Source organism: Scyliorhinus torazame, chromosome 10 (assembly GCF_047496885.1).
Source record: "Scyliorhinus torazame isolate Kashiwa2021f chromosome 10, sScyTor2.1, whole genome shotgun sequence".
Taxonomy (NCBI): Eukaryota; Metazoa; Chordata; class Chondrichthyes; order Carcharhiniformes; family Scyliorhinidae; genus Scyliorhinus; species Scyliorhinus torazame.
Window position 1 is genome coordinate 1,903,216 of NC_092716.1, and position 26,720 is coordinate 1,929,935.

The following is a 26,720-nucleotide window of genomic DNA, read 5'->3' on the forward strand; positions in this document are numbered from 1 at the left end:
CTCACTCTGCCCCTCCCTCACTCTGCCCCTCCCTCACTCTGCCCCTCCCTCACTCTGCCCCTCCCTCACTCTGCCCCTCCCTCACTCAGTGCCCCCTCACTCTGCGCCCCCTCACTCAGTGCCCCCCTCACTCAGTGCCCCCCTCACACAGTGCCCCCCTCACTCAGTGCCTCCTCACTCTGCGCCCCCTCACTCAGTGCACCCCCTCACTCAGTGCACCCCCTCACTCAGTGCCCCCCTCACTCAGTGCCCCCCTCACACAGTGCCCCCCTCACTCAGTGCCTCCTCACTCTGCGCCCCCTCACTCTGCGCCCCCTCACTCTGCCCCTCCCTCACTCAGTGCTCCCTCACTCTGCGCCCCCTCACTCTGCCCCTCCTCACTCTGCCCCTCCCTCACTCAGTGCCCCCTCACTCTGCTCCTCCCTCACTCAGTGCCCCCCTCACTCAGTGCCTCCTCACTCTGCCCCACCCTCACTCTGCGCCCCCTCACTCTGCGCCCCCTCACTCTGCCCCCCCCTCACTCTGCCCCCCCTCACTCTACCCCCCCTCACTCAATGCCCCCTCACTCTGCGCCCCCCTCACTCAGTGCCCCCTCACTCTGCGCCCCCCTCACTCAGTGCCCCCTCACACTGTGCCCCCTCACTCTGCGCCCCCTCACTCAGCCTCTCCCTCACTCAGTGCCCCCTCACTCAGTGCCCCCTCACTCAGTGCACCCTCACTCAGTGCCCCCTCACTCAGTGCCCCCTCACTCAGTGCCCCCTCACTCAGTGCCCCCTCACTCCACACATCCTCACTGCCAAATCTGTGCACTCACCAAAATTCTATACAGTAGTAACGAGACATCTTTGTTCCTGTACTAAAATCCCCCTGGATTAATTCAGATCCACAAATTATTACATAATTTGCCTTTCTAATTGCTCGCTGCACCTGTATGCTAACTCTTAATGACTCCTGAGCAACGGCACTCGTATCCGTTTGGTGGTTTCTCTCCCTGCATGCTCCCTCCCTGCGCACTCCCGTCCCTCTCCCTGAGGACTCTCTCCCTGCGCGCACTCTCCCTGCGGGCTCTCTCCCTGCACGCTCCTGTTACTCTCCCTGCACGCTCTCTCCCTGCACGCTCTCTCCCTGTGTGCTCTATCCCTACGTGCTCCCTCCCTGCACGCTCTCTCCTTTCCATGTACTCCGCTTCCTGTGTAGATATTCCTAAACCTTGACATTTGAAGTGGTTGCTCAGGTAAACATTGAGGAATGAGTGAGTGACATTCAGCTCCTTTCTGTCTGTTCCACTGCAGATGGGCTGGGGGGACCTGGGAGTCTTTGGGGAACCTTCCAGAGAGACCCCAAACCTAGACCGAATGGCTGCAGAAGGCATGCTTTTCCCAAACTTCTATGCTGCCAGCCCGCTGTGTTCACCGTGTAAGTGACATGTTTACGGATATTAAACCTACATAGCAACAATTGTTCAAACTTTTAATAATGATTTGCATTTCTCATGATCTCACAATGTTCCAATGCAGTTTACAGGCAGTGAGGTACAAAATAATATCAATAATAGGAGCAGGAAAAACACTTGGTGCCTCAAACCTGCTCCGCTGTTCAATGTGATCATGGCTGATCTTTGCCTCAACTAAACCTTCCCACCCACTCGCCATATTCCTTGATTCCCTAATAGAACAAAACAGCGGCCATCACAGTCTTGAATAGAGACAACTTTCGAACATTCAGACCCCTATTGGTAGAGAGTGTGCAGTGAGGGGTGTGGGGTATATCAGTGTGTTACAGTGAGGGGTGTGGTATATATCAGAGTGTTACAGTGAGGGGTGTGGGATATATCAGAGTGTTACAGTGAGGGGTGTGGGGTATAGGAGTGTTACAGTGAGGGGTGTGGGATATATCAGAGTGTTACAGTGAGGGGTGTGGGATATATCAGTGTGTTACAGTGAGGGGTGTGGGGTATATCAGTGTGTTACAGTGATGGGTGAAGGGTATATCAGTGTTACAGTGAGGGGTGTGGGGTATATCAGAGTGTTACACTGAGGGGTGTGGGGTATATCAGTGTTACAGTGAGGGGTGTGGGGTATATCAGGGTGTTACAGTGAGGGGTGTGGGATATATCAGAGTGTTACAGTGAGGGGTGTGGGGTATATCAGTGTTACAGTGAGGGGTGTGGGGTATATCAGTGTTACAGTGAGGGGTGTGGGGTAGTGTTACAGTGAGGGGTGTGGGGATATATCAGTGTTACAGTGAGGGGTGTGGGGTATATCAGAGTGTTACAGTGAGGGGTGTGGGTTATATCAGTGTGTTACAGTGAGGGGTGTGGAGTATATCAGAGTGTTACAGTGAGGGGTGTGGGGTATATCAGTGTTACAGTGAGGGGTGTGGGATATATCAGTGTTACAGTGAGGGTTGTGGGGTATATCAGAGTGTTACAGTGAGGGGTGTGGGGTATATCAGAGTGTTACAGTGAGGGGTGTGGGGTATATCAGAGTGTTACAGTGAGGGGTGGGGTATATCAGTGTTACAGTGAAGGGAGTGGGGTATATTAGAGTGTTACAGTGAGGGGTGTGGGATATATTAGAGTGTTATAGTGAGTGTGGGGTATATCAGAGTGTTACAGTGAGGTGTGTGGGGTATATCAGAGTGTTACAGTGAGGGCTGTAGGGTATATCTGAGTGTTACAGTGAGGGTTGTGGGATATTTTAGAGTGTTACAGTGAGGGGTGTGGGATATATTAGAGTGTTGCAGTGAGGGTTGTGGGATATATTAGAGTATTGCAGTGGGGGTTGTGGGATATATTAGAGTGTTGCAGTGAGGGGTGTGGGATATATTAGAGTGTTACAGTGAGGGGTGTGGGGTATATTAAGAGTGTTGCAGTGAGGGTTGTGGGATATATTAGAGTGTTACAGTGAGGGGTGTGGGGTATATTAGAGTGTTGCAGTGAGGGGTGTGGGATATATTAGAGTGTTACAGTGAGGGGTGTGGGGTATATTAGAGTGTTACAGTGAGGGTTGTGGGATATATTAGAGTGTTACAGTGAGGGGTGTGGGTATATTAGAGTGTTACAGTGAGGGGTGTGGGATATATCAGAGTGTTACAGTGAGGGGTGTGGGATATATTAGAGTGTTGCAGTGAGGGGTGTGGGATATATTAGAGTGTTACAGTGAGGGGTGTGGGATATATTAGAGTGTTGCAGTGAGGGGTGTGGGGTATATTAGAGTGTTGCAGTGAGGGGTGTGGGATATATTAGAGTGTTACAGTGAGGGGTGTGGGGTATATTAGAGTGTTACAGTGAGGGTTGTGGGATATATTAGAGTGTTACAGTGAGGGGTGTGGGTATATTAGAGTGTTACAGTGAGGGGTGTGGGATATATCAGAGTGTTACAGTGAGGGGTGTGGGATATATCAGAGTGTTACAGTGAGGGGTGTGGGGTATATCAGTGTTACAGTGAGGGGTGTGGGGTATATTAGAGTGTTACGGTGAGGGGTGTGGGATATATTAGAGTGTTACAGTGAGGGGTGTGGGATATATTAGAGTGTTACAGTGAGGGGTGTGGGATATATTAGAGTGTTATAGTGAGGAGTGTGGGGTATATCAGAGTGTTACAGTGAGGGGTGTGGGGTATATCAGAGTATCACAGTGAGGGGTGTGGGGTATATCCGAGTGTTACAGTGAGGGGTGTGGGATATATTAGAGTGTTATAGTGAGGAATGTGGGGTATATCAGAGTATCACAGTGAGGGGTGTGGGGTATATCCGAGTGTTACAGTGAGGGGTGTGGGATATATCAGTGTTACAGTGAGGGGTGTGGGGTATATCAGTGTTACAGTGAGGGGTGTGGGTATATCATAGTGTTACAGTGAGGGGTGTGGGTATATCAGAGTGTTACAGTGAGGGGTGTGGGTATATCAGTGTTACAGTGAGGGGTGTGGGTATATCATAGTGTTACAGTGAGGGGTGTGGGTATATTAGAGTGTTACAGTGAGGAGTGTGGGATATATTAGAGTGTTACAGTGAGGGGTGTGGGGTATATTAGAGTGTTGCAGTGAGGAGTGTGGGATATATTAGAGTGTTACAGTGAGGAGTGTGGGATATATCAGAGTGTTACAGTGAGGGGTGTGGGTATATCAGAGTGTTACAGTGAGGGGTGTGGGGTATATTAGAGTGTTGCAGTGAGGAGTGTGGGATATATTAGAGTGTTACAGTGAGGAGTGTGGGATATATTAGAGTGTTACAGTGAGGGGTGTGGGATATATTAGAGTGTTACAGTGAGGGGTGTGGGATATATTAGAGTGTTACAGTGTGGGGTTCTTGGTTTACAATTAGGCAGGGGCAGCACGGTGGTGCACTGGTTAGCACTCCTGCCTCACAGCGCCGAGGTCCCAGGTTCGATCCCAGCCTCGGGTCACTGTCCGTATGGAGTTGACACATTTGCCCCTATGTCCTAGTGGGTCTCACCCCCACAACCCAAAGATGCGCAGATTAGTGGATTAGCCACGCTAAATTTCCCCTTAATTTGAAAAAAAAGAATTGGGTACTCTAAACTTTTAACAAACAATGAGAGGTGCGGGATATCTTGGATTAGGCACAGACGCTTTATTAATGTTTGAAGTTTTACTTTAAATGCACTGTGCACAATTATTTTTTAAAAGTATATAAATTTAGTGAAGTATTTCCCTTGTACTCTCTCCATAGCCCGTGCTGCATTACTGACTGGGCGTCTCCCTATCAGAAATGGTTTCTACACCACGAATGCTCACGCTCGAAACGGTAAGTGTTAGTCCACAATTGGTTATCGTACAAGCTGTAGCTATCTGGGATGGCCACGTCGCGATTACAAAATGGACACTTGCAAAGACTGCAGGGAAAATTGGACAATGCTAAGAAACAAGCAGGTGCAAGGTCTGTCTGTTGATTAGAACTTTGAACTCTCAGACAGAAACTACCAAGCAATCTACATACTAATGAGCCATCTCCGGGGACAAAAGGGAAACATTTAGATCCACAATGTTAAGGCAGACACCCCGGCGCCAGAAGAGGCTAAGACAAAGCAGACCAACGGTCACCTCGGACACGCCCAGCAATCAGGGAACCACCCCTCTATTGGAGGAAGATCGATACGAATGATTGGGGAAAGGCCCAATTAATTGAGGTCAAGTTTAAGGCCCGCCCAAAAGCGCGCGAAGCCCTTTTTAGTATAAAAGATATTCCCCAAGGGAGAATCTTCCTCCTTTGGCTTTGGCTCTCGGCGAAGAGAGAGACCAGCTTAGCAGCTACAGCAGACCAAGTAAGTTCCAAGTCAACGCACGCTACGAGATAGACGCTCCTAGTTGCTACCCTGTAAACAGCTCAACTCAGCAGCCTCAGAACCGAGCAACGGCCATTGTTCCTCTGACTGAGTGGGCGCCCGAAGCTAAGTATAGGCTTTAGTAATAGTGGTAGCTTAGTTTGTAGAGTTCATGCATGAGTAGATTTGACTGTGTGTGTGTAAATAAATGAGCATTGCTTTTGAACTTACTAACTGGTGTATTGAGTCATTGATCAGTATTCGGTTCTGAACCTTGTTGCGGTGTCGAAAGATACCTGGCAACTCTTGAGCAAACGTAATTAAACAGAGCCAAATTAAGAGCCAACCAAACATTAGCAACAAAGTACATTCAAGTCCTTGTCGCTTGTCGGTGACGTGTGCGAATGTAAGCAAGCCCATGTCTGTGAGCCCACTTGTGTCGTACAATGTGAGCAAGTGTGAGAGTGTGTGTCTGAGGAGAGAGTACGCCTGCATGCATGTTTCAGAGAAAGTTAGACTGTATGTCAGAGCAGTCCCTTTGTGTAAATGAGAGGAAGCATGGGTATGTGTCAGACACTGTCTCTGTGTGAGAGACGAGGCTGAATCTTGCTCCAGAGTTGGGAAAATTCTCTGCATACCCAACTCAGGAGGAAGTACCCCATTTGGCCGGATTTCTGTTGGGGGGGCGGGGGGGTAGTTGAGGGAGTGCAAAGTGGAGTTGGTCACCGCCCCTGGAAGCAATGCAGGGCAGTTGTGGGGACTGCCAATTGCGAGGCACACAGTTCCAAAGGCTTTGTTCCAATTACAATAAAAACAGTTAAACTAAAAACAGCTCTCTAGCCCTAATCCCTCACTCCTCACACACTCTTCATTCCCCATCCAAGCCTCCCACGCACCCCCATGAGCCCTCATACCCTGCATACCAACCTATTCCCCTCTTTCCACCCCACATGGCTCAAGGATCCAGTTGCAGAGTGAGGAGCCAAGTCCTACGTTTTGGAGCTTTGATATGACCTTGGCTGGGATTATGGTGTTGAAGGCGGAGCTGTAGTCAATGAATAGGAGTCCTTGTTGTCGAGATGCTCTGGGGATGGGTGTAGGGCCAGGGAGATGGCGTATGCTGTGGACCGGTTGTGGCGGTACTCGAATTGCAGTGGCTCCCTTCCGGGTACTTCATCTTTGGCCCTTTTTGCCTAGTTTCTGGGGATATTTCTGTGTAAATTCCCATCTGATCGATGGTGTAAGGTGCCCACATAAGGGAAATGCCAAGAAAGACCAGGGCAAAGAAATTGTTGATAGAAATTCGTCGACAGATTCGGAGGCTTCTTGAGGCTCTCCAATAACGGCCGATATGCTCTCTGGCATCTTGGTGGTGGAATTTGAGAAGCAATGGAGGTTTGTGTTAGGGGACCTTTGCGTGTCGATAGTGCAGTGTTATTCAAACTATTTTACTGGCGACCCACTTTTACAAAATGGCCAACTTTCATGACCCACACCATGTCCACAATAGATTCTCGATAGTTACTTTAATAAATGTCACATTCATTGTTGCCACATCTGTATTATTTAATGTAAAAATTGTAAATTAAAATATTTTTTTTATTTTTTGTTGTTATTTGGAGATTTAAATAACTTGTAGTAAAAATCTCTGAACGGATCGGTGTGCGAGACTTTTGATCACGGACTCTTGTGTTTGAAGGGGAAATGAGGGAATTCATGGAACTACGCCTGGATTTTTGGCTGATCACCATGATCACAAAGTCAGTCTCACTGAGAGAGCGACTCATCAGAAAGTGAGCAGAGAGTGGCTCCACAATTTAAATATACATCAAACTCCTTATGCACACGCAGATGACTTTAAACATGGATCTGATTGACAAGGTTACAGGTAACTGAAAGTCGGGACTTCCCGTTGCAGCATGTAGGTGGAGGTCACATGTTTGGTGGCTCCTGCCAGAGCTGTTTTTTATGGCCTTTTTAGTCCAGTTTCTGGTGAAGATTTGTTTGTGAGGATCTGTGGGAAGATCTTGGGCATTTATAGAGTGTCAAAAACCGTCAAGAAGAACCCAGGGAAGAAGGCAGCGAGCGAACGTCCGCCTCCGACCGTTGTGAGGGGTGCAGCAGGAGGGAAGATGGGTGAGAGAGAGCCTGTCACGGTGGAGAAGATGACGGAGGTGATGGCTGGGGAATTTGAACGGCAGTTCTCGAAGCATTTCGAAAAGCATCAGATGATGATGATGGGCTCTCTTAAGGCGTGGGTGGGCGAGACCCTTACCCCGGTGAGAGAGGAGCTGGTGAGAACTTCAACGATGTTGTGGGAGCAGGGGGAGAAATAATAATAATCTTTATTAGTGTCACAATAGGCTTCCATTAAAACTGCAATGAAGTTACTGTGAAAATTAAAGGGATGGAGGAGGCCTTGTCACGGCACGGTGACCATTTCACCTCGGTGGATGAGGAGCTGCAGAGGGTGGCACAGATCAACAGAGGGCTGAGAGCCAAGGTGGAAGATCTGGGAAACAGGTCGCAAAGTCATAGCCTGAGGATCGTGGGTGGGCCCGAAGGTGCGGAGGACCAGAGGCCTACAGACTACTTGGCTGATATGATGGCGAAGCTGATGCAGAGGGAGAGGAGCCCTCCCAGTACGGGTTGGACAGGGCCCACTGGTCACTCCGTCCGAAACCGAGGATGAATGAACAACCGAGGGTGGTGATCATCTGTTTCCATAATTTTCAGGTGAAGGAGAGAGTGCTAAGGTGGGCGAAGCAGAGGCGTGAGGTGGAGTGGGAAGGCAATGGTTACGTATATACCAGGACTTGACGACGGAGATGGCAAGGAGAAGAGCAGCCTTCAGACAGACTAAAGCGGCGTTGTATAAGCGCAACATTAGCTCCAATCGGGCAGCTGGTGCATCAATCAGAGGAGGATGCCGGAAATGTGGCTCCTGCAAAACAGATCGAGAAGACGCTGAGCGGCTTGGTGTGGTCTATCCGGTAAAGTTCAGGGCCACGTACAATGGCAGAGACTATTACATGGAACATAGCACAGTACAGGCCCTTCGGCCCACAATGTTGTGCTGACCATTTATTCTAATCTAAGATCAACCTAACCTCCACCCCTTCAATTTACTGCTGTCCATGTGCCTGTCCAAGAGTCGCTTAAATGTCCCTAATGACTCTGACTCCACCACCTCTGCTGGCAGTGCATTCCACACACCCACCACTCTGTAAAGAACCTACCTCTGACATCTCCCCTGTAACTTCCTCCAATCACCTTAAAATTATGTCCCCTCGTGAGAGCCATTTCCGCCCTGGGGAAAAGTCTCTGGCTATCCACTCTATCCATGCCTCTCATCACCTTGTACACCTCTATCATGTCACCTCTCTGCCTTCTTCGCTCCAGTGAGAAAAGCCCTAGCTCCCTCAACCTTTCTTCATAAGACATGCCCTCCAGTCCAGGCAGCATCCTGGTAAATCTCCTCTGTACCCTCTCCAAAGCATCCACATCCTTCCTATAATGAGGCGACCAGAACTGGACACAATATTCCATCAACCTGTTCTAGTCTATTAACCTGGTTCACGCTGTTCTCATGAGCAACAAGGTCCCTCTCTCTAGTGAATACTGAAGCAAAATATTCATTTAGGGCCTCCCCCATCTCCTCAGACTCTAGGCACAAGTTCCCTCCACTATCCCTGATCGGCCCTACTCTCACTCTGATCATCCTCTTATTTCTCACATAAGTATAGAACGCCTTGGGGTTTTCCCTAATCCTTCCCGCCAGGGCTTTTTCATGCCCCCCCTTCTAGCTCTCCTCAGTCTATTTTTGAGTTCCTTCCTGGCTACCTTGTAACCCTCTAGAGCCGAGTCAGATCCTTGCTTCCTCAACTTTACATAAACTTCCTTCTTCCTCTTGACTAGAAGCTCCACTTCTCTTGTCATCCAAGGCTCCTTCACCTTATCATTCCTTCCTTGTCTCAGTGGGACAAAACTATCCAGCACTCACAGCAAGTGCTCCTTAAACAACCCCCACATTACTGTTGTGCATTTCCCTGAGACCAACTGTTCCCACTTTATGCTCCTCAGCTCCTGTCTAATAGCAGTATAATTTCCCCTTCCGCAATTAAATACCTTCCCATACTGTGTGTTCCTATCCCTCTCCATGACTATGGTAAAGGTCAAGGAGTTGTGGTCACTGTCACCGAAATGCTCTCCCACCGAGACATCTGACACCTGGCCTGGTTTAATATTTCGAGGCAGAGGCGTTTGTGAAGGCCAAAGTCCTGGGATTGGACTGAATTTGGACGTCTGATGTTTTTTAGATTTTTTCCAATTAAGCGGCAATTTAACGCGGCCAATCCACCTCCCCTGCACATCTTTGGGTTGTGGGGGCGAAACCCACGCAAACACGGGGAGAATGTGCAAACTCCACACAGACAGTGACCCAGAGCCGGGATCGAACCTGGGACCTCGGCGCCGTGAGGCAGCAGTGCTAACCACTGCGCCACTGTGCTGCCCCTGGTTTCATTTTTGATGTGGGGAGAGGGCTCTGGCAGAGGCCATCGCGCTAGCAAATGCTATGTTGGCTAGTGAATGGGACCTTGGTGGGGGGAGGGGTGATACTGGGTGAGGTGTTTTCAAGAGGAAATGGCGAAGGGGTTGCTGGGAAAGGGGACGGCAGCAGTGACTAGGGCCAGGCAGGGTCTTGCCTATGAGGTGGGGCCTGGAAGGATGGTCATGGCCGGTAGGGAGGGCAGAGGGGGTGAGAGACCCCCAGTCAAAATGGTGGTATGGAACGTACGAGGGTTAGTGGGACCAGTGAAAAGAGCGCGAGTTTTCTCGCATCTGAAGGGCCTGAGAGCGAACATGGTGCTGTTACAGGAGACCCATGTGAGGGTAAAGGGCCAGATGAGACTGAGGAAGGGCTGGGTGAACCAGGTGTTCCTTTCTGGCTTTGATAGTAGGGCACGGGGGTGGCTGTACTGGTGGGTCAGCTAATGGAGAATTTGGTGGGGAATCAAGGGAGCAGGTATGTGATGGTGACCGTTGCGTTGGAGGGGAGGTTGTGGTGTTGGTCTGTGTGTATGCCCTGAACTGGGACGACGCTGGGTTTGTGAGGAGGATGTTAACAGCTATACCGGACTTGGATACTCACCAACTGATAATGGGGAGGATTGGAATATGATGCTGGATGCAATGATGGATCAGTCTCGTCCGCACTCGCTGACCCCCTCGTGGGGGGGGGTTTATGAAGGAGATGGTGTGGCAGATCTGTGAAGATTTTTGTATCCACGGGACAGGGAGTATTTGTTTTTCTCCTCAGTACACAAGGTATATTTGAGGATCACCTTTTTTGTGGTAGGGAAAGTGTTGCTGGCGGGGGTAAAGGAGGCGGAATACTCGCCGATCGGGATATCAGATCATGCACCGCACTGGGTAGATGTGGTCTTGGAGAAGGGGCCGGCCCAGAGACCGGCGTGGAGGCTGGATGTGGGCTTGTTGGTGGACCCAAGCTTTTGCATCAGGAAGGGGAGGGTGATGGAGGAGTATGTGGAGTTTAATCGAAATGGGAAGGTCTCGTCGTCAGTGGTTTGGGAGGCATTGAAGACGGTAGTGAGGGGGGAGGTATTTAAGGCGAAGATGGATAGGGAGGTGCGGCAGCGGCTGATAGGGGAGATTTTGGACATGGATGGAAGGTACAGGGGGATCTAGAACCAGGGCTATTGATGAGGAGGAATGAGTTGCAGGTGAAGTTTGACCTTCTGTCTATGGGCAGGGTGGCTCAGCAATTGAGGCGAGAGGAGGGGGGGGCTGCGTATGAGTATGCTGAGAAGGCCGGTCGATTGATGGCGGGCCAGCTCTGTCGGCAGGCAGCAGTGAGAGAGATTGTGAGGATTAGGGATGGGACAGGAGGGGTGATGGGTGCTCTGGAGCAGGTGAACAGGGTGTTGGTGAACTTTTATAGGGGTTATATAAGTCGGAGTGGCCGGAGGATGAGTCGGGGATGAGGGAGTTTTTGGATCGACTGGAGGTAGATAGGGTAGGGTTAGAGGAGCCGTTAGGGTTGGAGGCAGTGAGGGTGGCGATCAGGAATATGCAGTCAGGTAAGGCGCTGGGGCCACGAGGGTTCCCCGTGAAGTTTTATAAAATGTTTAAGGACAAGTTGGTCCTGCTGATGGTGGAAATGTTTGAGGATGAGATGGCGAAGGGGGGTTACCTGAGACTATGAGGCAGGCAACTATTTCATTGTTACTGAAAAAGGATACGGATCCGGTGGAATATGGGTCGTTTAGACCCATTTCTCTACTGAATGTGGATGGCAAGTTATTGGCGACGGTGCTTGCGGTGAGGCTGGAGGGGTGTCTTCCATAGGTGGTGGGGGAGGATCAGACGGGGTTCATCGAGGGCAGGCAGCTGTCGTCGAACATGCGGCGGCTGCCGAATGTGGTGCTTTCTCTGGCAGAGGGGAGGGAGTTATTTGTTTTTTAAAATAAATTTAGAGTACCAAATTAATTTTTTCCAATTAAGGGGCAATTTAGCGTGGCCAATCCACCTACCCTGCACATCTTTGGGTTGTGGGGGCGAAACCCACGCAAACATGGGGCGAATGTGCAAACTCCACACGGACAGTGACCCAGAGCCGGGATCGAACCTGGGACCTCGGTGACGAGAGGCAGCTGTGCTAACCACTGTGCCACCGTGCTGCCCTTGAGGGGAGGGAGTTGTAGGTGGTGGTGGCGTTGGATGCGGAGAAAGCATTTGACAGAGTGGAAGTATCTGCGGTATTGGAGAAGTTTGGGATTGGGCCTAAGTTTTTGGCTTGGGTAAAATTGCTAAATAAGGATCAAACAGCTTGTGTGCGGACAAATGAGATGCAGTCGGGGTACTTCCCACTATTCTGGGGAAGGGGGCAAGGATGCACGTTGGCAATTGAGCCCTTGGCAATTGCTCTGAGGAGCTTGGGCTTATGGAGGGGGATAGTGGTCGGGGAGGTTTGAGCATAGGGTGTCTCTGTATGCAGATTACCTACTGCTGTATATCACGGACTCGGTGAGGGACATAATGGGGTTGTTGGGGAAATTTGGGACTTATGGTGTATAAATTGAATTTAGGGAAGAGTGAAAGTGTTTTGTCGTGTCTCTTTTGGGTGGAGGGGCGGGAATGAAGGGGTTGCCATTTTGGGTGGTTGACAACTCACTTTAGGGATGCAGGTAGCGCGGGACTGGGCATGACTCCATAAGCTAAATTTCTCCAGCATGGTAGGGAAGGTGGCAGAGGATTTGGGGAGGTGAGGTAGTCTCCCTTTGCCTTTGGCCGGCCTGGTGCGGGCAGTAAAATAAAAATTTTGCCACGGATTCTGTTCTTGTTCCAGTGTCTACCGGTCTTTTTTGCCAATAGTATTTTTTCGAGGGGTGGCTCGGCTGGTCTCGTCGTTTGCGTGGGCAGGGAAGGTGGCGAGGGTAAGAAGTGGTGGATGGAATACAATGTGGAAAAGTGTGAGGTTCTGCACTTTGGAAGGAGAAATCTGAGCATAGACTATTTTTGAAATGGGGAAATGCTTAGGAAATCAGAAGCACAAAGGGACTTGGGAGTCCTTGTTCACGATTCTCTTAAGGTTAATGTGCAGGTTCAGTCGGCAGCTAAGAAGGCAAATGCAATGTTAGCATTCATGTCAAGAGGGCTAGAATACAAGACCAGTATGTACTTCTGAGGCTGTATAAGGCTCTGGTCAGACCCCATTTGGAGTACTGTGAGTTTTGGGCCCCGTATCTAAGGAAGGATGTGCTGGCCTTGGAAAGGGTCCAGAGGAGGTTCACAAGAATGATCCCTTGACTAACTTGTCGTATGAGGAACGTTTGAGGACTCTGGGTCGTTGGAGTTTACAAGGATGAGAGGGGATCTTATTGAAACGTACACGATACTGCAAGGCCTGGATAGAGTGGTTTTGTGGGGGCCATGAAGAATCCAGCATGGGTTGAAGGATAGAAAGAAATAACATTTGTTTACAATAACATATATATACACAACAGCAGCAACTCCTTTGCTGCTCACTCTCCTCTAGCCGGTTCCAAACTGGCCAGCTTTACATTAGCAGGGAATCTGCTAATGATTTCTGCGCCCCCCTCATTGGGGAAGCTCATACTCCCAAAGGATTGTGGGATTGCCAATTGTCCCCAGCCAATGGTAAACAGGCAGGTTATAACATCCCTCCCCCCCCAAAGTCCAAGGAATCCACCGAAGAGCCTGGCGAAGGAGGGCGTCGGACCCGTTTTGCCGCAGGCCGGACACTATTTGTACGCTGGATCGGGCAGCGTGTAACGAGACGGCGAACGGCGCTTCCGTGATGAACGGCGTAACGGTTGTACATCCACGGCCCGTGGGCCCGAGGATTCCCCCTCTGAGGCGTCCTGTGTCTCCATCTCGGAGTCGGAGTCCACTGCCTCCGTCATCTCGGCATCTCTATCTCCGCGCGGTTCTGCAACGACCTGCGCAGGCTTCGAGTGCGGCACCAGAGGAAGATTGTGAGGAATACTTTCCACTGTGTCTGGTTTCTGTGGCTGTAGAAATGAGCTCCGGGGGCGGGGACTCTTTGGAAGGGATGGTCTTCTGGACCGAACGTGGTCTACATGTTTGTGCTGGAGACGACCCTGGGCTTGTACCTGGTAAGCGATAGGGCTCGTTTGGCGAAAGATTACGCCAGGAACCCACTGGGCACCACCAGAAAAATTCCGAACGAACACTGGGTCCCGGGCGCAAACTGCCGAATCGGCCGATGCCAAGAAAAACCATGTCCCTGCCGTTCTTGTGTGTGGCGTACTTTTGCGCCAATATCCGGGAAAACCATGCTAAGGCGGGTGCGAAGTCTCCTGCCCATTATGAGTTCTGCGGGAGCTGCCCCAGTCACTGTATGTGGGGTGGTCCTATATGAAAACAAAAAACGAGCCAGTCTCGTGTCCATTGACCCGGGAGACTGCTTCTTTAGGCCTCGTTTGAATGTCTGCACTGCGCGCCCTGCCAACCCATTTGAAGCCGGGTGGTAAAGGGCAGTGCGGATATGGCGTATGCCGTTCATCTTCATGAACCTCGCAAACTCCTCACTTGTGAACGGAGTGCCGTTGTCCGTGACCAGCACCTCGGGGAGGCCATGCGTACTGAAAGACAAACGCATTTTCTCGATTGTTGCGCAGGACATTGTGCCTACCATCTTATGCACCTCTAACCATTTAGACTGGGCATCGATTAATAAAAGGAACATGGATCCTTGAAAAGGGCCGGCGAAATCCGCATGCAAGCGCGGCCATTCCCAGTGATGTGGGGGCGTGGCCGGCGGAAGCTTCTGATGCTCCTGGCAAATGGAGCAGTTTTGGGCCACCTTCTCAATGTCAGTGTCGAGGCCTGGCCACCAGACATAACTCCGGGCCAACATTTTCATTTTGGTCACACCTGGATGCCCATTGTGCAAGTCTCTTAGTATCAGCTCCTGTCCTTTTTCCGGGACAATCACACGAGTCCCCCACAAGAGGATGCCATCTTCCACGCTAAATTCTGACAGCTTGGAGGAAAATGCCCGCAACTCGACTGGGAGCTGTCTATGCTGCCCACCATACAGGACTATGTGCCGAACCTTTGACAGGACTGGCTCCGTCTGGGTCCACTCACGGATCTGTGATGCCGTGACAGGCAAGGTGTCCATAAAATTTAGGGTTGCAACCATCTCACCGGTCGTGGGGGTCGACATGGGGCCGGTCGATAAAGGCAATCGGCTCAGTGCGTCGGCATTCGCTATCTGCGTTCCTGGTTTGTGCTCCAGAGAATACTCGTATGCAGCGAGCAACAAAGCCCAGCGCTGGATCCGTGCGGAAGCAATGGGTGGTATTGGCTTATCCTCTCATAAGAACATAAGAGCTAGGAACAGGAGTAGGCCATCTGGCCCCTCGAGCCTGCTCCGCCATTTAATGAGATCATGGCTGATCTTTGTGGACTCAGCTCCACTCTCCGGCCCGTACACCATATCCCCGAATCCCTTTATTCTTTAGAAAGGCATCTATCTTTTTCTTAAAAACGTTTAAAGAAGGAGCCTCAACTGCTTCACTGGGCAAGGAATTCCAGAGATTCACAACTCTTTGGGTGAAGAAGTTCCTCCTACACTCCGTCCTAAATCTACCTCCCCTTATTTTGAAGCTATGCCCCCTAGTTCTGCTTTCCCCAACCAGTGGAAACAACCTGCCCGCATCTATCCTATCTATTCCCTTCATAATTTTATATGTCTCAATAAGATCCCCCCGCATCCTTCTAAACTCCAATGAGTACAGTCCCAGTCTACTCAACCTCTCGTCATAATCTAATCCCCTCAACTCTGGGATCAACTTAGTGAATCTCCACTGCACTCCCTCCAATGCCAATATGTCCTTTCTCAGGTAAGGAGACCAAAACTGAACACAATACTCCAGATGTGGCCTCACCAACACCCTATACAATTGCAGCATAACCTCCCTAGTCTTAAACTCCATCCCTCTAGCAATGAAAGACAAAACTCGATTAACCTTCTTAATCACCTGTTGCACCTGCACACTAACTTTTTGCGACTCGTGCACCAGCACACCCAGGTCCCTCTGCACAGCAGCATGTTTTAACATCTTACCGTTTAAATAATAATCCATTCTGCTGTTATTCCTCCCAAAATGGATAGCCTCACACTTGGCAACATTGAATTCCATCTGCCAGACCCTAGCCCATTCACCTAACCTATCCAAATCCTTCTGCAGACTTCCGGTATCCTCTGTACTTTTTGCTTTACCACTCATCTTAGTGTCGTCTGCAAACTTTGACACATTGCACTTGGTCCCCAACTCCAAATCGTCTATGTAAATTGTGAACAACTGCGGGCCCAACACTGATCCTTGAGGGACCCCACTAGTTACAGGTTGCCAACCAGAGAAACACCCATTTATCCCCACTCTCTGCTTTCTGTTAGTTAACCAATCCTCTACCCATGCTACCACTTTACCCTCAATGCCATGCATCTTTAGTTTATGCAGCAACCTTTTGTGTGGCACCTTGTCAAAAGCTCTCGGAAAAGTCCCAGCAGAGGCTTATGATCAGTCGCGATAGTGAAGTGGCGGCCAGGTGTACTGGTGGAAGCGTTTCACCGCAAAGACCACCGCCAGGCCCTCCTTCTCGATCTGCGCGTACTTCTTTTCCGCTGCAGTCAATGTGCGGGAGGCGAAAGCTATCGGGCGCTCGGCCCCGTTCTCCATCTTGTGGGACAGGACGGCCCCAATACCATACGGGGATGCATCACATGTGATGAGCAAAGGCTTTCCAGGATCATAGTGGGTTAGTAACCCAGACGACGACAATTGTTGTTTTACCCGCCGGAAAGCGGTTTCTTGCGGCTGACCCCAAACCCAGGTGTGATTTTTCTTTAGCAGAAGGTGCAACGGGGCCAGAGTAGTTGCCAGATTGGGGAGGAACTTCCCGTAATAGTTTATGAGGCCGGGTAAAGAACGAAGATGCAAAGTGTCAGTCGGGGCGGGGGCCTGTTGATTTGCACGCACCTTCTCTGCGACGGGGTGCAAACCTTCGCGGTCCACCCGATAACCTAGGTAGACTACTTCCTTCGCCGGAAATACGCACTTTGTGCGACGTAAACGGACTCCAGCCTCTGAAAAGCATCTAAGGACAGCCTCCAAATTTTCCAAATGTTCCTGCTCCGACGTCCCTGTAATCAAAACGTCGTCCAAGTAGACAGCAATACGCAGTAAACCTTTCAAAATGCCCTCCATGACGCATTGAAAAATAGCGCAGGCAGAGGATACCCCAAAGAGCAACTGTGTATATTCATACAGGCCCTGGTGTGTATTAATCGTTACATATGGCCGGGAGGCAGGGTCCAACTCCAACTGTCGGTAGGCGTGACTCATATCTAATTTTGTGAACGAGAGTCCGCCTGCAAACTTCGCGTAGAGATCCTCTATGCGAGGCATTGGATATTGGTCAAGTCGGGAAGCCGTATTCACTGTAAGTTTATAGTTGCCGCACAAGCGAACTCATAGAATTTACGGTGTAGAAGGAGGCCATTCGGCCCATCGAGCCTGCACCGGCTCTTGGAACTGTGGCATCTGGCTTCATTGCAGGTACAATTGGTGCTGCCCAGTCAGCAAAACGGAAGGGCCTGATAATACCCAGACTCTCCAAACGAGTGAGCTCCCCTTCTACCTTCTCGAGCAAGGCGTAAGGCACCGGGCGCGCCCGGAAATAGTGCGGCGTGGCTCCTGGTTCGACTTGGATACGGGCTACGGCCCCTTTTATTTTCTCCAAACCGGGCTGGAATACCTCTGGGTATCGTCCTAGCACCTCAGTCAACCCTCCAGAAACTGTTTGGAGGATATGCCGCCACTGCAACCGCAAATGGCGCAACCAGTCCCGACCCAACAGGCTGGGCCCATGGCCGCGCACCACGATAAGTAGGAAACGCCCTCCTGGCGTCCATAAACAACAGGGGTCATCGTAGTTCCTGCAATGTCCAATGGTTCCCCCGTGTAGGTGGCCAACCTGGCCTGTGTGTTGGTTAATGTAAGGGTCTGTATACCCTGCTTGATGCGGTCGAATGTCCTCTGGGTGCTCACGGAGACCGCTGCGCCAGTGTCCAACTCCATCTCAAGCAGGTGACCATTGACCCGTACTGTCACCTTAAGGGGGCCACTGGTCGAAACGACGGCACCTCTGGTGCCCCCAAGACTGGCGTCCGCGACGGGGTCGGCGCCTGCAAGTCTGACACGGACATGGCTCTTCATCCATTGGTTCTGGAGAAGGCTCCCTTCGGGGAGGAATGTCCGACGGCCACTGGCGTCGATCCGGTGTCGCCTCGCCCAAGGTATCGCAGGGGTGCAAGGGGACGTTTTCGGACGGAAGGGGTTGCGCCCCAAGGCATGCATCTCCATTCCCTGTAGCTCCTGCAATCCTCGTTCTGCGCTCTCTCGGGGCAACACTATTTGAATGGCCTGTTGAAAAGTCAATGTTGGACTTCCGGTTGTCGCACGTTCGGCAGCTCCCGCCGGGAACGGACTTTTGGGCTCTTCAGAGGGGCCCCAACAGCAATTGTTCGATGGCTCCCAGTGTGGGAAGGTGACAGCAAGGTTCCCCCGACACTATATGGATTGGACCAGGAGTGGAGCGGTTAAGAAAGTGATCCTGGTGCAGCGGAAAGTGCGAGGGAGGAAAAGCAAGATGGCGGCGGGTGGAGACCAAGCAGCGTGGGCGCAGTGGTCGCAGGAGCAGCAGGAGTTCCTTAAACGCTGCTTTGCGGAGCTGAAGACAGAAATGCTGGCGCCAATGAAGGCGGCGATTGAGAAGCTTGTGGAGACCCAGAAGGCCCAAGGGGCGGCGATCCGGGAGGTGCGGCAAAAAGCCTCGGAGAACGAGGACAAGATCTTGGGCCTGGCGGTGAAGGTGGAGGCGCATGAGGCGCTGCACAAGAGGTGGCAGGAAAAATTTGAGGACCTGGAGAATAGGTCGAGGAGGAAGAATCTTCGGATTCTGGGTCTCCCTGAAGGAGTGGAGGGGCCCGATGCCGGGGCATATATGAGCATGATGCTGTCGTGTTGGGTGTGCTGATACACAAATGAGCCAACACGGCTGTAGATGGTACAACTTGATTTTATTATGTTAACTAACAGACTTGGGTACGTTCGCTACCAGCTAACCTATGGACCTAGCCCTATCACTAATGTTGGTGAGGCACTCAGCACATGGTCTATGTCTGAGTGTCACGCTGCATGCTCTGTGTCCCGAGCTGTCTCCTACCAGAATGAGCGGGAACTCTCGTGTTCCCCCTTTTATATTGCGTGTGCTCTTACTCGTGATTGGCTGTGATGTTGTGTGTGTGCTGGTTGCTCCAAATGCCTGTCCATCAGTGTGTGTGTGATTGCACCATGATCTGCTGATCTGGATAGCATGACATCCCCCCTTTTCACAAGAAATATGCGCCTGCATGATAATAAATAAGATTGTGTACTGGGTGCAACTAAATATGTGTGTGTGAGATTAACTACAAAATGTACTGGAGGCTAACTATAGACAGAGGAAGATGTCAGGTGCAACACAAGAACAAAAGTGTACTAAGAACGGAACAAATGCAAACTCTCGAACACAGAACGACAATAGAAACATGTCAACAGTACTGTAAACCAGTTCAGTAAGTCCAATGGAACAAAAGAAACCAAAACAGGCTCATACGTTCAGTCTCTCAGGTGGGCAACGAATTCGGGTTGACCGCCTCAAGGGTGGGTCAGGAGCCACCGGCTGAGGAATGGGCCTATCGACGGGCGAGAGAGGAAAATGCATCATGGCAGGAAGCTCAACAAAATCAACATCAGGGGCGACAGGAGGGCGTGGCACCGGTGCAGAGTGTCGTAGCGAGCGCGGAGTCAAACGAAGGGCCCGCCGATTGCGGCGGCGAACAGAGCCATCAGGCATGCGAACAACGAATGATCGGGGAGCCACCTGGCGGAGAACCCCAGCCGTTGCTGACCAGCCACCGTCCGGAAGGTGTATGCGGACATTGTCGCCAGGCTCCAGGGCAGGAAGATCAGTCGCCCGAGCATCATGTGCCACCTTCTGCTGATCGCGCTGTTGCTACATCTTTCGCAAGACCGGGGCATGATCGAGGTCAGGAACATGAATGGACGGAACAGTTGTCCTGATGGTGCGACCCATCAACAGCTGAGCCGGCGACAGGCCCGTGGACAGTGGGGCCGAGCGATAAGCCAGCAAGGCTAGACAGAAGTCAGACCCGGCATCAGTGGCCTTGCAGAGAAGCCTCTTAACAATATGGACGCCCTTCCCCGCCTTGCCATTCGATTGAGGATACAACGGACTGGACGTCACATGCGTGAGGTTGTAGGCAGCGGCAAAGGAAGACCATTCCTGACTCGCAAAGCAAGGTCCGTTGTCAGACATGACGGTGAGCGGAATGCCATGGCGAGCGAAGGTCTCCTTGCATGCGCGGATGACAGCAGATGATGACGTGTCGTGCAGGCGTATGACCTCCGGGTAACTCAAGAAATAGTCAATGAGAATAACGTAGTCCCTGCCGAGCGCGTGAAAGAGGTCGACACTGACCTTCGACCAGGAGGAAGTGACCAACTCGTGGGGCTGAAGGGTCTCACGGGGTTGCGCCGGCAGGTGGGGCAGTTGAGCACCATGTTGGCGATGTCGTCGCTGATGCCCGGCCAGTACATAGCCTCTCGGGCCCTCCGTCTGCACTTCTCGACTCAGAGATGGCCCTCGTGCAGTTGCTCGAGGACAAGCTGATGCATACTGTGTGGGATCACAATCCGATCCAACTTTAAGAGGATGCCATCAACGACGGCCAGGTCGTCCCGGACATTGTAAAATTGTGGGCACTGCCCCTTTAGCCACCTTTCTGTCATGTGGCGCATCACACGTTGTAGCAGGGGGTCAGCCGCAGTCTCACGTCGAATGTGGGCCAGACGTGCATAAGTGGCCGGCAGATTGGCCGATGTGAAGGCTACCTGTGCCTCGACCTGGCACACGAAACCCTCGGAGTCGGACGGTGTGTTGACCGCCCTAGACAGAGCATCTGCGATGATAATCTCCTTCCCCGGGGTGTAGACAAGCTGAAGGTCGTACTTCCGGAGCGTGAACAGAATGCGCTGGAGGCGAGGGGTCATGTCGTTTAGATGCTTCTGAATAATGCCGACCATGGGGGTGATGGTCGGTCTCTACAGTGAACTGCGGAAGACCATAGACATAGTCATGAAACTTGTCAATGCCCATCAACAATCCTAGGCATTCCTTCTCGATCTGCGCATAGCGCTGTTCTGTGGGGGTCATGGCCCGCGAGGCATAGGCGACCGGAGCCCATGATGAGGTGTCGTCCTATTGCAGGAGGACCGCACCAATACCCGATTGGCTGTCATCCGTGGAGATCTTTGTCTCCCGTGTGGTGTCGATAAACGCCAATACCGGGGCGGTGGTGAGCTTGACCTTGAGCTCCTCCCATTCACTCTGGTGTGCGGGCAGCCACTGGAACTCCGTGGTCTTCTTGACCAGGTGGCGAAGAGCAGTCGTGTGTGAGGCAACGTTGGGAATGAACTTCCCCAGGAAGTTGATCATCCCGAGAAAGCGTAGGACTGCCTTCTTGTCTGACGGCCGCTGCATGGCCGTGATGGCTGCTACCTTGTCTGCATCCGGACGGACACCCGACCGAGAGATGTGGTCCCCCAAAAACTTCAGTTCAGTCTGGCCAATAGAACATTTAGCTCGGTTAAGGCGCAGGCCCTGATCTCGGATACGTGCAAAGACACGCTGGAGACGACTGATGTGCTCCTGTGGTGTTGTTGACCAGATGATAATATCGTCTACATAGACGCGTACCCCTTCAATGCCCTCCATCATCTGTTCCATGATGCGATGGAACACTTCGGAAGCAGAAATGATGCCGAATGGCATTCTGTTATAGCAGAACCTGCCAAATAGAGTGTTGAAAGTGCAGAGCTTCCGGCTGGACGGATCCAGTTGAATCTGCCAAAAGCCCTTTGAGGCATCAAGCTTGGTAAATAATTTTGCCCGAGCCATTTCGCTCCTGATCTCTTCCCGCTTAGGTATAGGGTAGTGCTCCCTCATGATGTTGGAATTCAAGTCTTTCGGGTCAATGCAGATCCGGAGCTCGCCGGACGGCTTCTTCACACACACCATGGAGCTGACCCATGGCATTGGTTCCGTGACCCGGGAAAGCACTCCTTGGTCCTGCAAGTCCTACAGCTGTTGCTTGAGGTGGTCCTTGAGGGATGCTGGGACCCTACAAGGGGCGTGAATGACTGGGGTGGCATCCGGTTTGAGCCGTATTTTGTACGTGTAGGGCAGCATGCCCATGCCCTCAAAAACCTCCTGGTTGTGTGCAAGGAGTGAGTGCAGCTGCGCCCTAAAGTCTACAACTGCCTGTCCATCAGTGTGTGTGTGATTGCACCATGATATACAGATCTGGATATCATCACAGATGCTCAATTCGCTGATGGGCGGGGGAGCTTTCCCGAGGCCCCTCGAGCTGGATGGGGCTCATTGGGTCCTGGCAAGGAGACCCAAAGCCAACGAGCCGCCAAGGGCTGTAGTGGTGAGGTTCCACCGCTTTGTGGACAGAGGGTGTGTCCTGAGATGGGCCAAAAAAGAGCGGAGCAGCAGGTGGGAGATTCAAATTTACCAGGACTGGAGTGCGGAGGTGGCTAAGGGCTGGTTTTAACCGGGCTAAGGCGTTTCTCCATCGGAAGGGGGTGACGTTCGGGATGCTGCAGCCAGCGCGATTGTGGATCAATTTCCAAGATCGGCACCACTATTTTGAAATGCCTGGTGAGGCATGCAACTTTATCCAGTCTGAAAAGTTGGACTCAAACTGAGGGTTTGTCGTGGGGGGACGTTTACTGTGTTTACTGCGTTTGGGGAATGTTCTTTTTGTTTTGGTGCTGGGTGGGGATGGGTGAATGGATTTGATGTGGGGGCTGTGGGAGAGTGTGGGCGCCGGTGTTGGAGGGGCAGGGCCCCGCGGAGGAAGAGGGGGGGTGGAGGCCCGGGGATGGGGAGTTGGGGTAAGGCCGCAAAAAGGAGCTGCGCCAGAGGGGGCGGGGCCGGCTCAGATGGAGAGCACGGGCTTTTTCCCGCATTAGGGAGGGGCGGGGACGGGGGGGGAAGGGCAGTGCTGGAGAGGAGCGCACACTGACTGCCAAGGGGTGGGGGGATTCTCACACTGGGGGGTCGATGGAATGGCGGAAGAGGCCAGGGTCAGCAGGAGTCAGCTGACTTACGGGAGTGTCATGGGGGGAGCAAAATGGCTGGATGAGTATCTAGCGGGGGGCGGGGGGGGGATTAGCCCCCTGATCCGGCTGATAACTTGGAACGGGCCGGTCAAGAGGGCCCGGGTGTTCGCGCACTTAAAGGGACTGAAGGCAGACATGGTTATGCTCCAGGAGGCACATCTGAAGGTGGCAGATCAGGTTAGGCTGAGAAAGGGATGGGTAGGGCAGGTCTTTCATTCAGGGCTGGATGCGAAGAATAGAGGGGTTGCAATACTGGTGGGGAAGCGGGTGTCGTTTGAGGCGATGAATATTGTAGTGGATAATGGGGGTCGATATGTGATGGTGAGCGGTAGGTTGCAGGGGGTGCGGGTGGTACTGGTGAACGTATATGCCCCGAATTGGGATGATGCCGGATTTATGAAATGCATGCTGGGTCGGATTCCGGATCTGGAGGTAGGAAGCTTGATAATGGGGGGGAACTTCAACACGGTGCTGGACCCAGCACTGGACCGTTCTAGGTCCAGGACGGGTAAGAGGCCGGCTGCGACCAAGGTGCTCAGGGGGTTTATGGACCAGATGGGGGGGGGGAGTGGATCCATGGAGGTTTGTCAGGCCGGGGGCCAGGGAATTTTCCTTTTTTTCCCACGTCCATAGAGCCTACTCCCGGATAGATTTTTTCATTTTGAGTAGGGCGCTAATCCCGAAAGTGGAGGGAACGGAATATTCGGCCATAGCCATCTCGGACCACGCCCCGCATTGGGCGGAGCTGGAGTTGGGGGAGGAGAGGGACCAGCGCCCGCTGTGGCGCCTCGATGTGGGACTGTTGGCGGATGAGGGTGTGTGCGGGCGGGTGCGGGGGAGCATTGAAAGATACATGGAGGCCAACGACAACGGGGAGGTGCAGGTGGGGGTAGTGAAGAGAGAGAGGAGGGAGAGGGAGAGGTTGTTGGGGGAGATTTTAAGGGTGGACAGGAGTTATGCAGAAGCCCTCGAGGAGGGGCTACTTAGGGAGCGACGGAACCTCCAGACGGAATTCGACCTGATGACCACGGGGAAAGCAGAGGCACAGTGGAGGAAAGCGCAAGGGGCGGAGTATGAGTATGGGGAGAAGGCGAGTCGGATGCTGGCACATCAGCTTCGTAAGAGGGAGGCAGCGAGGGAGATTGGTGAAGTTAGGGATAGAGGGGGGAATACGGTGCAGAGTGCGGTGAGAATAAACAAGGTATTTAGGGACTTCTATGGGGATCTGTACAGGTCTGAACCCCCAGCGGGGGAGGAGGGGATGCGACGATTCCTAGGTGAGCTGAGGTTCCCGAGGGTGGAGGAGCAGCAGGTGGCTGGTTTGGGGGCGCCGATTGGGCTGGAAGAGCTGGTTAAAGGATTGGGGAACATGCAGGCAGGGAAGGCCCCGGGGCCGGATGGGTTCCCGGTTGAATTTTACAGGAAATACGTGGACCTGCTGGGCCCGTTGCTAGTGAGGACTTTTAATAAGGCGAGGGAGATGGGGACCTTGCCCCCGACAATGTCCAGGGTGCTGATTTCTTTGATTTTGAAGCGGGACAAGGATCCATTGCAATGTGGGTCGTATAGACCGATCTCGCTCCTCAATGTTGACGCGAAGGTGCTGGCTACGAGAATTGAGGACTGTGTCCTGGGGGTGATTCATGAGGACCAGACGGGATTTGTGAAGGGTAGGCAGCTAAATATAAATGTGCGGACGCTCCTCAATGTGATTATGATGCCCTCGGTGGAGGGGGAAGGGGAGGTAGTAGCGGCTATGGACGCGGAGAAGGCCTTTGATCGGGTGGAGTGGGCGTATCTTTGGGAAGTGTTGCGGAGGTTTGGGTTCGGGGAGGGGTTCATCAGTTGGGTCAGGCTGCTATACAGAGCCCCAGTGGCGAGTGTGGCTACGAACCGGCGGAGGTCGGAGTACTTTCGGCTGTAAAGGGGGACGAGGCAGGGGTGTCCCTTATCCCCCTTGTTGTTTGCACTGGCAATTGAGCCACCGGCCATGGCACTGAGGGAGTCCAGGAAATGGAGGGGGATTGGTTCGGGGGGGGAGAGGAACACCGGGTGTCGTTGTATACCGATGACCTGTTGTATGTTGCGGATCCAGTGGAGGGGATGGCGGAGGTCATGCGGATACTTAGCGAGTTTGGGACTTTTCGGGGTATAAATTCAACGTAGGGAAGAGTGAGCTCTTTGTGGTGCATTCAGGGGACCAGGGAAGAGGGATAGACGAGCTACCGCTGAAGAGGGCTGAAAGGAGCTTTCGGTACCTGGGGATCCAAGTAGCTAGGAGTTGGGGGGCACTGCACAAGCACAATTTGACGCGCTAGGAGGAGCAGATGGAGGAGGATTTTAAAATATGGCTTATGCTGCCACTCTCACTAGCGGGTAGGGTGCAGTCGGTCAAAATGACGGTCCTCCCGAGGTTCCTCTTTGTGTTCCAGTGCCTTCCCATTATGATCCCCAAGGCCTTTTTCAAACGGGTAAGCAGGAGCATCATGGGATTTGTGTGGGCGAATAAGACCCCGAGGGTGAAGAGGGTGTTTCTGGAGCGTACCAGGGAAGGGGGGGGGGCTGGCGCTGCCGAATTTATGTGGCTATTATTGGGCAGCCAATGTGTCGATGATCCGTAAGTGGGTAATGGAGGGAGAGGGGGCGGCATGGAAGAGGCTAGAGATGGCGTCCTGTGTGGGCATGAGCCTGAGGGCGCTGGTGACGGCACCGTTGCCGCTCTCGCCGACAAGGTACACCACGAGTCCGGTGGTGGCGGCGACACTGAAGATCTGGGGGCAGTGGAGACGACACGGGGCGAGGTGGGAGCCTCGGTTTGGTCCCCGATTCGGGAGAACCATCGGTTCGTCCCGGGAAGGATGGATGGGGGGTTTCGGAGCTGACATCGGGCAGGGATTAGAAGAATGGGGGACCTGTCATTGATGGGACGTTTGCGAGCCTAGATGCGCTGGAGGAGAAGTTTGGGCTACCCCTGGGAAATGCTTTCAGGTACATGCAAGTGACGGCGTTTGTGAGGTGGCAGGTGAGGGAATTCCCGCTGCTTCCGGCATGTAGGATTCAGGACAGGGTGATTTCGGGTTTATGAGTTGGAGAAGGCAAGGTTTCGGCAATTTACCAGGAGCTGCAGGAAGATGAGGAGGCCTCGGTGGAGGAGTTTAAGGGCAAGTGAGAGGAGGAACTTGGGGAGGAGATAGATGAGGGTCTGTGGGCTGATGCCCTGAGTAGGGTTAATTCTTCCTCCTCTTGCGCCAGGCTCAGCCTAATACAGTTCAAAGTTACTCACAGAGCGCATATGACAGGGGTGAGGTTGAGTAGGTTCTTTGGGGTGGAGGACAGATGTGGGAGGTGTTCGGGGAGCCCAGCAAATCACGTCCATATGTTCTGGTCGTGCCCGGCGCAGGATGGGTTTTGGAGGGGTTTTGCGATGACTATGTCCAAGGTGGTGAACGCCCGGGTCAAGCCGAGCTGGGGATTGGCATTATTTGGGGTATCGGACGAGCCGGGAGTGCAGGAGGCGAAAGAGGCCGGTATTCTGGCCTTTGCATCCCTGGTAGCCTGGCGGTGGATTTTGTTACTGTGGAAAGATGCGAAGCCCTCTAGTGTGG

The 26,720-nt window shown here is 52.4% G+C and overlaps 1 protein-coding gene across 1 annotated transcript in view; it reads left to right on the forward strand.

Moving 5' to 3' along the window:
* galns (galactosamine (N-acetyl)-6-sulfatase) overlaps nucleotides 1–26,720 on the forward strand; it is a 142,809-nt gene that overhangs the window by 3,059 nt on the left and 113,030 nt on the right. Inside the window, exons 2-3 of the mRNA XM_072517730.1 lie at nucleotides 1,293–1,416; nucleotides 4,693–4,767. Of these exons, the coding sequence (XP_072373831.1) occupies nucleotides 1,293–1,416; nucleotides 4,693–4,767 (199 nt within the window). The remainder of the gene's footprint in view (nucleotides 1–1,292; nucleotides 1,417–4,692; nucleotides 4,768–26,720) is intronic.